The sequence below is a fragment of the Rosa rugosa genome, chromosome 3, assembly GCF_958449725.1.
Source record: "Rosa rugosa chromosome 3, drRosRugo1.1, whole genome shotgun sequence".
NCBI lineage: Eukaryota > Viridiplantae > Streptophyta > Magnoliopsida > Rosales > Rosaceae > Rosa > Rosa rugosa.
Genome location: NC_084822.1, coordinates 55,014,354 through 55,025,803, shown reverse-complemented (window position 1 = coordinate 55,025,803; position 11,450 = coordinate 55,014,354). Strand labels below are relative to the sequence as shown.

Here is an 11,450-nt window from a genome sequence, read left to right as displayed (position 1 = left end):
GATGATGTTGTGGTAAAGACTAAAGAGGGTATGGTTTCAGTTGAAGGTAGATGACTAGTACGTGTATTTATATAATAAATGAAGCCATGAAGTGATGAAGGTTTGGATTATCTCTTTTTTTCATAGATGAATGTTTGCTATAGTGTGAAACCTCGCTTCGAGAACTTTTCTTACAGTACGTCTCATGCATGCTTGGGGAGAGCACTTTACAGACTGAAATATCTATATTTAAAGAGATAATTTCTCTTTTTTCTTGCACTTTTTCTATGCAATTAATGTGCAAATGTGCAAATTGCAAACCTTTAATTTGTTACCAAGAAATTAATTTGCAAATTGCATAGCCAGTTGTTATCTAGGGCTCGTGTTGCAAATTGCACGAGAAGATGATCTTAATTGTTTAACATTTAAAATGAAGAAGAAGAAAAGGACAAATAGTAATAAGGATGATGTTATATAATTATATGCATTTGTGATTCATTTCGAATTGAAGTTTTGTCAATTTCGTGAGGAGGAATTCAAGAGCCACACATATATATGATGCATCTGTGACGGAATTTTATCCAGGAGAATTCTAAGAGAGACTATATATAGGCTGCGCTCTTATGTGCTTTGAGACTATAATTCACAATAATATATATGTAACAGGCATTTTTTTTATACACCCATACATGAACCCTAACCATCCAGTTTCATTCTCAAAACAAAAAAAAACCATCCAGTACTGTATTATATGTCCCATGTAAGGCCACAATACTTCAGAAATGTAATTTATGAGAACCCATGAAGGAAGTTGAATGATAACAACTTCTTTAGAAATTATTAGGATCTGTAGCTCCGAGTACTCTTCCCAGCTCGATCACTTTTGGTTACACGTCCATCAATCCTTTTAATTCATCCAACCGCACAGAAAATGATCGATATATAAACCCTAAAAAGGAAGAACTGCATCGTAAATTATGGAAGTTGATAATATATACTAGACTCAGTATGGTCCTCAAGCTTAGCTTCCCATCAACTCAGGGAAAAAAGATGACTACTTGGGAATTAGAATGGTCCCCAGGTCTTGATACTACGTACGTACACACATACAGAAACTAGCTTAATTTCAAAAGCTAACCCTAAACCAAAGACGTGGAGAATGACTCACCGATAGATCTGTTCAAGTGGTGTTGAAATGTTAGGAAATATGCAACCCATCAAGTCGCCACGGGATTTATTGATTTCCCTAGTTGTGATCTTCCATTTTCTTTTAGTGTGTGATTATTAAATTGAATTTTTCATTTATTATTCAACATTGCCGAATTGCATCCAAACAAGGTTAATTCTCCAAAAGTTATATATGATCTTCAATTTTGGTTACTTTCTATGTTCAATCACAATATTTTCTTTCATTAAATACTTCCTCAAGAAGCAACTGTTCGCATATATTTCTCCTTGAAGTTTTCTATAAACTGTGGAGAATTTCCCCCCTGGCTCTTCCAAAATACATTTTGTAGCTGCACTCGATCTTGTTTAACAAATTCTTCTGTAGGAAACACTATGAATTATGAAGAAAACTTTTGATAGATTTGCAATATTGGGGCACTCATGATTTGGGCTTACATTTCAACTCTTCAAGTACGGGCCACTTAACAGTATATTGGGTTTCGTAAGTCGGCCACATCAGGTCCAAGACTATTGTGCTGCGCTTCTCGGAAAGGGCATTTCTCTTGCTGGATGTATCATAATTTGCAACGGTCCAAGACTATTGATCAACGCCTGGCAGTACTAATATCATTATGAACCATCATATTAGGAGGAGTTGGCAATGTTTAGACAAAGAAGAAATACAAATTTAACTAAATTTTAGCTTAGGTAAATCCTGACCATAGTTAATTATACTTACATTATATACAATTACAAGCACACACCGGCAGCCCTTTTTACTATAGTGGGCCACTATAATATTCTTGTGCCATAATATATAGGTGATTCTGAAGTCTGAACACAAACAGTTACAATATGACATTATTAGTACAGAAAAGCTGATCGAGCAGAAGTTTACTCCAGACGTAATTCTATTAGCTAGCTCGGTTTTACTAGTGTAGCGGCTCATCAACTTCTTCGGTGGTGATAGCCGGAATACAACTGGAGCTCCTCGCCAGGCCACCATTGTTCTTCTGAACACCACTCTTGTAACTCATAGATTTGGACCTGCTAGTAGAACTACTCTTCCTCAAAATCTCTTTGATGGCCTCAGCTTGGTACAGAACAGGGTTTGTCCTCTCCAGCCTATTAAACTTCACACAAGCACTCATATGCTCATTCACAGCCTCTTCCCTCTTCCCTCCGTTCTTGTCCATCTCTCCATTCACAGCTTCAGCGCACAGCCCGCAAATCAGCTTCCCTGAAAACTGGTTTCGCACGCGGTTTATGTACTCGGCCGTGCACTCCTCGGACATGCCACAGCACTCGCATTTGGCCTCTTCGACTTCTGATATGGGAGGCAGCAGCTTCTCGTTGTCTTCATGAATGTCGATGGCTGCTAACTCTTTGCTCAGAAGTTCTATCGAAATGTCGGATTTGGTTCTTTGTATAGTACTACCTCCCATTGATAGTGTTGGTGGCTTGCTCTTGGAGTAGGAACCCATGTGGTTTTCTCTGTTTGGGGCCATTAGGGTTCGAGATCATTGAAGCTTTGGGAATTTGAGTTTGAAAAACCAAGGACTTGGGAACTAATTTATATTGCTCTCCAACAACTCGAACTGTTTTGTGTAGAGGGAATGAGGGCAAATGTTTGTGGACTATGATCAAACATGTAAGCTGCAGCAATTAATGTGTGTGTGACTCACACACACAGAGAGATGTACCTGATTCCTGAATAAGCAAGATATTTCATAAAGCTTTGAAAGCTAACAGCTTTGTTCCCCTTTCTGGTTTCACTTTCCCTCATACCCATGTCAGTCCCGCGCGCACACCCAGGTCAGTTTGGAAACTGTGCCGGTGACCCAGAGGGTAGAAATAAACACTAAAAAGCAGTGAATAGTGGGTGACCCAGTGACCCAACGAGTGAACTTGCTTAACTTAAGGTGATTTTGCGCCCGGTTTTGCTTGAAATTCTATGGTTTTACTGTACTTTTATAGTTTATAGTACAATTATAGATACCTCTTTTTGTTTTAGTTTTTGAGTGGTGAGATCTTATACCTGCTCAGTTGCACATCAAATTAAATTTGAAATGCTAATTTGAATCATAAAAAATGGTTATAATTTATTATTAAGTGCCAAAGAAACAATTAGAAAACCTCAACTAGCTAATCGAAAGTTATTTTTTTCTAGCTTGCAGAGAGATTATAGTAAACCCCAGTACTAAACCAAGATAGCTTGGGAAGAATGTAATAATGTCCTCCAATTAAATATAATTCTTAATCAGGGTTTTGTTTTCAGGACTGTACTGGGATCGGAGAAGCACTAAACAAATCAGGATGTTGGAAAACTAATTTTAATGTCGATGCCTAAATATACCTAGGTTGGTCCCTAAAATAGATGGAGATTGATCGAAAGAACTTCCACTTTTTTCACGAGAAATATCAACAAATATAACCAAATGCATGTGAAAAGGTGAAGAGAGTAAAGATTAACAGAATGGTGATAAAGATGATATTGAAGTCACATGTATCTTGGAGAGAAAGTGCAGTTATATATGTCGATCGTATGTAATGTCTCTTTTATTGGCCGGAGAGTAAGAAAACAACGGCTGTTATAAGAAAAAGGAAGAGAATCGGATCGGATCTTCAAACTTTTTAAGAAGTGACCTCCCAGCTGATATGTCAAGTTCGTCGAAGTAGTAACAACACTTTGATGAAAATAAACAAACCTCTAAAAGGTGTGACCCCATATATTTGATTGTTTCAATGTATTCCTCACTTCTCATATATTCTACGTACCAATTGCACTCCTTTTATATGTTCATGGAACTCGTTTTCGAATTTTACATCTAATTTCAAAATGAGTTACAACCTTTTGTCAAAATATAACCAAAAAAAATATTTGGTATCTCAAAATTATGTAACTTACTTAGATCATATACCACACAATTTTGTTTCGTAATCAAAACTTAACTAGTAAACAAAGATTTATCTTAAGGTTATTGACACTAGCATTTCTCCACTCCACACATGCTCTTCATGTGCAAGTTTTTTTTTTTTTTTTTTTTTTTCAGAAAATAAAAAGGAGAAGAGTTGGTTATTGTAGAGAAAAGAAAATGGGAGAGAGAAAAGTGGGTTGTGGGTACTTTTATTTTATTTTTTTAAATAAAAATATATTTTGTAAATGTCTTAATTATTCTTGTGATTTAATTAATTCTCAAAGTTTATTAATCTTTTAGGGTCAATTTTGTCAAAATTTTAGATTTTGGCTAACAAAGCCTCTTCTCTTAATAATAATATAGATGACCCAATCACCTAAAGGCCAAAGCCCGTAAGTACATATCAAGCTCTCGTTGAGTTCTTGAGTGTTGCTCAACATATTATAATTAACTTATATAAGTGAATGCTGTAATCCCCTTTGAAAATACGACAACACGTTAGTTTTATTTATTTTTTAATTAATTAAATTTTTTTTCATTTCTCATCTAAACAGTGACTCAACCATAAACCAACTTTTTTACCCTTACACATATTTTATTTGGATTTCGTTACAGTGTAACATTATTTGATCATTCATCGTACAATGTCTTGTGAATTTTTTTCATTCCTTTTTTTTTTTTAAGTAAAGATGAAATTTTATTAATGAATCATATGATTACAATAGTATTAATTAAAGGGCATCCATAACAAATTTTGGAACGTGAGAAAACCATTCCATATGAATGTCAAAATCGAAACCAAAACCTGCTAGTCTATGAGCTACATGATTTGCAGTTCTATAGGTACATATTCATCTACATATTGCAAATCCTCCAACAAAGCTTTGATTCCTTCAACAATAGTTCTCATAATAGAAAAGTCTTGATCCTCAGCAGTAACAGCCTTGATTGCTGCCAAACAATCAGTCATTAGAACAACATTGAATACACCAAGTGCTTGGACAATCTCCAACACAGATTTAATAGCAAGCAACTCAGAATGATAAGCAAAGGACACATTGGTTACTCTATAGGCAAAGCCAGGAATAAAAGCACCTCCAATTCCTCCATGCAACAAAGAAGAAACATAAGCACCATCCACATTCAGACACAACATACCAACCATTGGTGGGAACCAACCTGCCCTAGCTTTTGTAAATTGCTGGGGTACTCGTACCATGCCTTTATTAGCTTGAATAAATTTATCATACCAGACCATGGTACTAGCAACGATTGTAGAAGCAGTTCTATCATTATCATTCAACAACTTGTCATTCTTATTCCATTCCTCTTGATCACATGGCAACTATCATATAATGTCTATGGGCTAAATACTAGTTAGTACCCTATTATGGTTTAGGTCCAAAATCAATTCAGTCCCTGGACTTCTAATTTCATCAAAAACACCCCTGCACTTTCAATTTTGATCTAATAGGTCCAATTCGTTAATATTCTTTCAAATAGTTGGATTATTTGTTGAAAAACTATTTATTTTTAATAGTAGGACTCACTCCTAAATTGACAATGCAGACCACCTTGACACCACATCATAAAATATAGGCCATATATGATCCACATTAACAAGTTAAATAACTAAATTGTTGGAAAACTAACAAATTGGACCTATTAGATCAAAATTGAAAGTGCAGGGGTGTTTTTGATGAAATTAGAAGTTCAGGGACTGAATTGATTTTGGACCTAAACCACAGGGTAGTAATTTGTATTTAGCCCAATGTCTATTATGGTTTCTTAAATTGAAACACGAATTTGAGGTACCAACTCTTGAACATCACTATAGCTACCCAAAGCTACGAATTTGAGGCAACTACCATACAATGTCTATTGTGATATCTTAATTTCATTTTACAACTTAAATTAATTATACACTGCATTTTTTTTTTTTTGAAAGGGGCTGGTGCGGCTGCCCTCAAGCCTTGATTAATGTAATTGCAGAATACAAGGGGGGGGACGTAGAGCCTGAACCCCTGATTACAATAAGCATAAGCATAAAGAGAACATCCTGAAATAATATCGGAAGTCTCCACTAAGTCTATGTATTCTGACAAGCACCAATTAGCAAAGAGTGCACAAATGGCTACTCTATTTGCTTTAACAAAGCGGTGACATAACGGAAAGATTACTCTATAAAGAAGAAGCATCATTACAAATATCACAGCTTTCCTAATATGTTGCCGCACGGAGATATATCCGGCGACACTGAATTTCATCCTGCCCCTAGGAGGTTGCGTCCATTTGACGTAAACAGCTCGTCGCCTCTCTAGGCCAGACAAGGCACACTGAAGGTGCATGCTAGGTCCAAGCCCACGTCGCCCTACCACTAAGTGATAGGGGATTATTGCTAGCATAAAGCTACAAGTAAGTAAATAAAAATAACAATAAAACATAAATGAAAATAAATTTAGAGCCACAGGCCAAGCCCAGGCCCAATAATCATTAGGCCCAGCAAGGAACAAACGGGATTCCAGCCCAAACCGACACCTCAGCCCCACTAACGCCGCCGCCACCACAACGCCACCATCATCGCGCCTCTACCTTGTCCCTACCTCCGTCCAGAGCCCAGCCACCCTAATAGGCAGATCGCCAACCGATCTGAACTCATGCAGCCAAAACACTAGTAAAGAAGATGAAAAACCAGAAACACAGCTCGACGCCATAGCTGCAACAACGCTAAACCTCCATCTCCTCCCTCCGACCCGCCTGTCCCCATCCATCCCTTGCCAAGCACCGCTGCCTATCCGGCCATCTAACCCACTCAACCTGATATCCGATCGGGATTGAGTGGTTTAGTCTCAACGGCGGCCCAATCTCGGCCACCACCATCCTTGCCATCTGGAAGAAACATCACCACGAAGGCCAGAGCCCGTCCGGCTGCACGTGCCACGCGCCGACGAGGCCAGAGGCCCGCGCCGACGAGGGTACGCCACCGGACGAGGAAAAGTTTTGACGAGGAAACCCTAGTTCTAGAGAGAAAACGAGAGCCCTGAAATTTATCCCGTTTTTGTTTCTTTGTTTCTGTTTTTTGCTTATACACTGCACTTTTAATTTCATTAGATGTACCAATGTACTCTCTAATTTAATCAATATTGTTCAATTATTAGCTTTTACTTTAAGTATTTTGTAAATTGAAAACGTAGCTCTAGTGAGTTGCATTTTCTTATTATGATTCACTAACATAATATGCAAAACTATGTCATAAGTGATGAGAATTTCAAGATAAATCATAAAATATAGTTGCCCAACATACAAAGGATTGTATAAGATTGATTAGAATTGAGAAGTACATGGATACCCGTAATGAAATTAACTCATAAGTGATTTAGATGTAAAGATCATGAGATAAAATGAAATTTACTCAAAAAAAAGAAAGAGAAAAATCAACGAGCTGCACATGTGGGCCGTTAGCCTATCAATTGCAGCCCAATAAAGTAAAATCCATTTTGAAACAAAACTCTAAATAAAAAAATAAAATAAAAAACCAATTGGCCAAATAATGATTTGCCTCTTCTAAAATTCAACCAAACACCTTTTCAAAAAAAAAAAAATTCAACCAAACACAGAGTGGTTTCTTTCCTATTACGTTGATAGCCATATATTTCAAATCTTAAAGGCAAGAAATTCAAAAGCATGGGGTATATCATCAAAGCAATTTTCCATCATTCAATAAACGAACAAAAGAGAACGTACATAGCACCAAGTCTTTGCTTTCCCTTTTCGAGCGTGACTTGTGAACTTTTCCAACCTTCAAGTTTTTTATCTTTGATGGCGTTTGAGAAATGAGAATAAGGAACCAATACCACCGAAAAAAGTTATGCCTTGACCAATAATTAATTCAAATATATTGCGTACCAAGTACTACCTATTCCATATATTCAAAAACTTGGGAGTGTTATTTCATACTTGCCTATCTCTGTTCCTTCTCTACAATATAGGCATTGAACACGTCGCTGTTGAAAATTACGTGCACCAAATAAGCCTATCATCGATCTTGTTCTCACCAAATATGAACCATCATTTTCCTCGTCTTTGATTTTGTTTGTACGTGGACCTTGACAATAGCAAGAGCCGTTATATATAGTAGGGCTATATCCAAATTTAATAATTCCTAATTTTGAAAATATGATGGTGCCAATTAAAATAATAAAACTTGAAATGAAGATCCCATTAATTAAAACTCAATTATTTTTCTTAACTAAGATTTTCTTAGAAATAATTAGTGTCCAGAGTCCAGACTCAAACGCATAATGAGTCTGAGCTTAGCATCAACCCTAATTAAAATTCTCTAACAAAATGGTAAGTTAACGTACAAAATATGATGAAGCCTTGATAATCTAAACAAGTCATAATTAATTAACACAGATAATTCTTATTTATAATTAGTTATAGATGACACGTGTCGATAACTCAGTGACGATAATTCAGAGGCTGGACTTTGTACGTTTCTGCATGCTTACGTGGCACGCTCGTAGCATGGATCAGTATAACGACAGACATGACCTTCATTAATTCTCCTCTCTCTTAAATGAAAAGGGCTCAGCTCGCCTAGCCAGCTCAGCTTTCCGCTCGCCACATCATAAATATAATTCCATTAATGTACAAGTATTTAATTCCTTATAATTAACAAGGAAGAAATTATAAAGATCATTTCTATCAGATCAATTATTCTGATTCATCATAAAAGATAATAATAAACTTTCTTATTTTTTCTTTGAATTTAATTGTGTAATCAAATATTTTCATTTTTTTTTTTTTTGACAAAGTTATAGAGATTTCATTCAATCTCAAAGTTAGAACGACACTTACAAATAATCCCCATGTGTTTGTACCCTACATCAGTGGTCAAACAAGTAAGGGGAAAAATTGTATCATCCACTAGTACATTGTCGCTCAAATATTCAAGAGCCTACACTACTACAAATATCAGCTTACACTAAGAAAACTATCTTGAATCTCCCTTCGTCAATGCACTCAATTGTGGTACTCTAAAATATCCATTAACTTGGTGTAAAAAGAAACCATAGCAGTGTAGACTTATGCTCACTAAACTAGCAAGCCTAACCTAACGGCACCAAAAAAGTGCCATAGTTCCTTTAAAAAATAGGGGGTTATTGGAAAATAACACAAAGTAAATAAAACTTAAAATACAGCCTAGCATAGCCCAAGAATAACAACACCCAAAGCTCAAACATGACTGGCCCGATCCAGTTCAAGCTTCCGCCCTTCTGAGTTGACCAGTCGCACCCACACTAGAAAACGGAACTGGCACAACGACGTTGGACCACCCTCACCACCACCGCGTCGTCAGCCACGATCAAATCAGAACATATCGTGATCCCACGCGCTCCAATCCTCCAGCAGATCCTCGTCGCCACAGCCAAGTCGAACCCGGACAGCGTTGTCGTTGCCGGCCGTGACCACTCAAACCTCTAAGGTCCCGAACCCGAGCAAATCGCTCAACCACCGTCAAAGCCACAAGTATTACAATCCCGAAAGCCAAAGGACAGTAGCAACCATCCCCGTTCGGCAACAGTCTAAGGGTAGTGCCAGCACTAACAGCCCAAGGTTAGCAATCACAAATATTTTCATCTTTTTTTTTTAAGTAATGGTAATTCCATTGATAATAGCGCATGCCAAGAATGCCATTACATACTCATCCGCTGACACATAACAATGGCCAGACAATATTTCGTGGAGGAGCCACAGTGGTACATAGGATAGACCTACTATATTAGAACTTATCGCTCGCAAAACAGCGAGCCTATAAGCTATGAAAAAAACATAGCAAATAGACAAGCCGAAACACTCGTTGGGTTCCTAATACACGGGAATATAAGGTAATTAGACAAAAGCTTAAAACATAGATTTGGGTCAAGAGCCTAAACCCTAGCCCAAATAGAAGTTGATGGACTAAGGTAGAACTCAGCCCAAACAATTAAGCCCAATAGGGCATACCAAGGAGATCTCCAGGCCCAACAGCCTGATTTGGGCCCAGTCCGCCGTCTTCTCCATCAATCCGTCGTACGGCCCCTGCCGGCAGAGTTTCGTCCGATCCATTCCGACGACAAACGTCGTCAAGATCCACGTCCCCATGGCAGCGAGCGATCCACTCGCTCCTAGCCATGCCGCCGACCTGCATCGAACTGAACAAAACATCCCTGATCTGGGTTCCTTGACTCCGCGGCCCAACTCCCTCGATCGAAACCATGGCGGCGCCATCAGTCCAAGATCCAAACCGCCACGACCTCGCATCATCTGTCGCCCAAGCCACGCCGCCGCGACCTGCATCACAACAGACCAAAACCATCCCCGATCCCAGCCTTGCAAAAATCACACCGCCATCGATCGAGTTCCATGACGCCGGCAATCCAAGAACACCATCAACGGGGACGAATGCCGGCCCAGACAGCACGACCCCCACCAGCTCTACCATCCCAGCCAAATCAAACTGACATAACACCAGAGAGAATCCCATGGGCTGTAGTTCGCCCGTCCGGCAGCAAATCCCATGACAATCGGAGGCCCGAAGGCCAGGCCGACGTCCTGACGAGAAGAGATTTGCAACCGGGAGGCCTTAGGGCTTAGGGTTTAGGTGAGAGAGAAAACTCTTATTCCAATACAAATATTTTCATCTTGAGTTTACTTATCCACATTTTATTCTTCTCATCATACTGTAAATTCTAGGATAATAACTTTTTGAACAAAAATAACATAAATGTAATAAATGAGATATGAAATGTAGGAACCATTTTGGTACAAGAATTAATTTATATTGATAGATGTAATAATCCTATGATTTTTAACTATAATGGCCAACACAAGGCAATCTTTAACCCAACCATCTAACTGTAGTCTTGTGTCAAAGTTTGAAATTAAACATATGATTTTCAAATATCAACCACTTAGTTATGAATCCATGTAAGAACGTCAATGATCAACAACACTTACCTGCAACATTATTAGCCAAAAAAAAAGGTAAGAAGAAAATAAATAGAAGCCGTTGTCGAGCCAAGCTGTTTAGACTTTAGCCAGCGCGGCCCATCACCTTGAATTTCCCAACGGCTTTACCGAAAAATTTATAATGCCAATCCTCGCCAGGAGCCGCAATCACCTACTCCCTGCCGAAATTTGCCCAACAAAATCTCACCCGTCTCCATTACAAACCTCCAATCACACCACACCACGTCACCAAACTCCCCTTCCCGCTCTCTCCACGAAACACTGTAACCGTGTACTTCCGGGACCCGCCTCGTCAACGGCCCAGATTGACCGCTGCGATTGCGGAGCAATCATACCCCACACGTTATAAAGTCCCATCGAACGCGTTAGAAT

At 38.4% G+C, this 11,450-nt stretch overlaps 1 protein-coding gene across 1 annotated transcript; it reads right to left on the bottom strand.

The window, feature by feature from the left end:
* Positions 1–1,868: 1,868 nt before the first annotated feature.
* LOC133740675 (uncharacterized) lies at positions 1,869–2,736 on the bottom strand. Its single transcript, XM_062168611.1, has one exon. It carries the CDS (start codon positions 2,652–2,654, stop codon positions 2,079–2,081), a length of 576 nt encoding a protein of 191 aa, XP_062024595.1. The 5' UTR covers positions 2,655–2,736; the 3' UTR covers positions 1,869–2,078.
* Positions 2,737–11,450: the final 8,714 nt, after the last annotated feature.

Excerpts from the sequence above, each read along its gene's own strand:
- LOC133740675 (XM_062168611.1), bottom strand. The coding sequence starts at position 2,654 with ATGGCCCCAAACAGAGAAAACCACATGGGTTCCTACTCCAAGAGCAAG.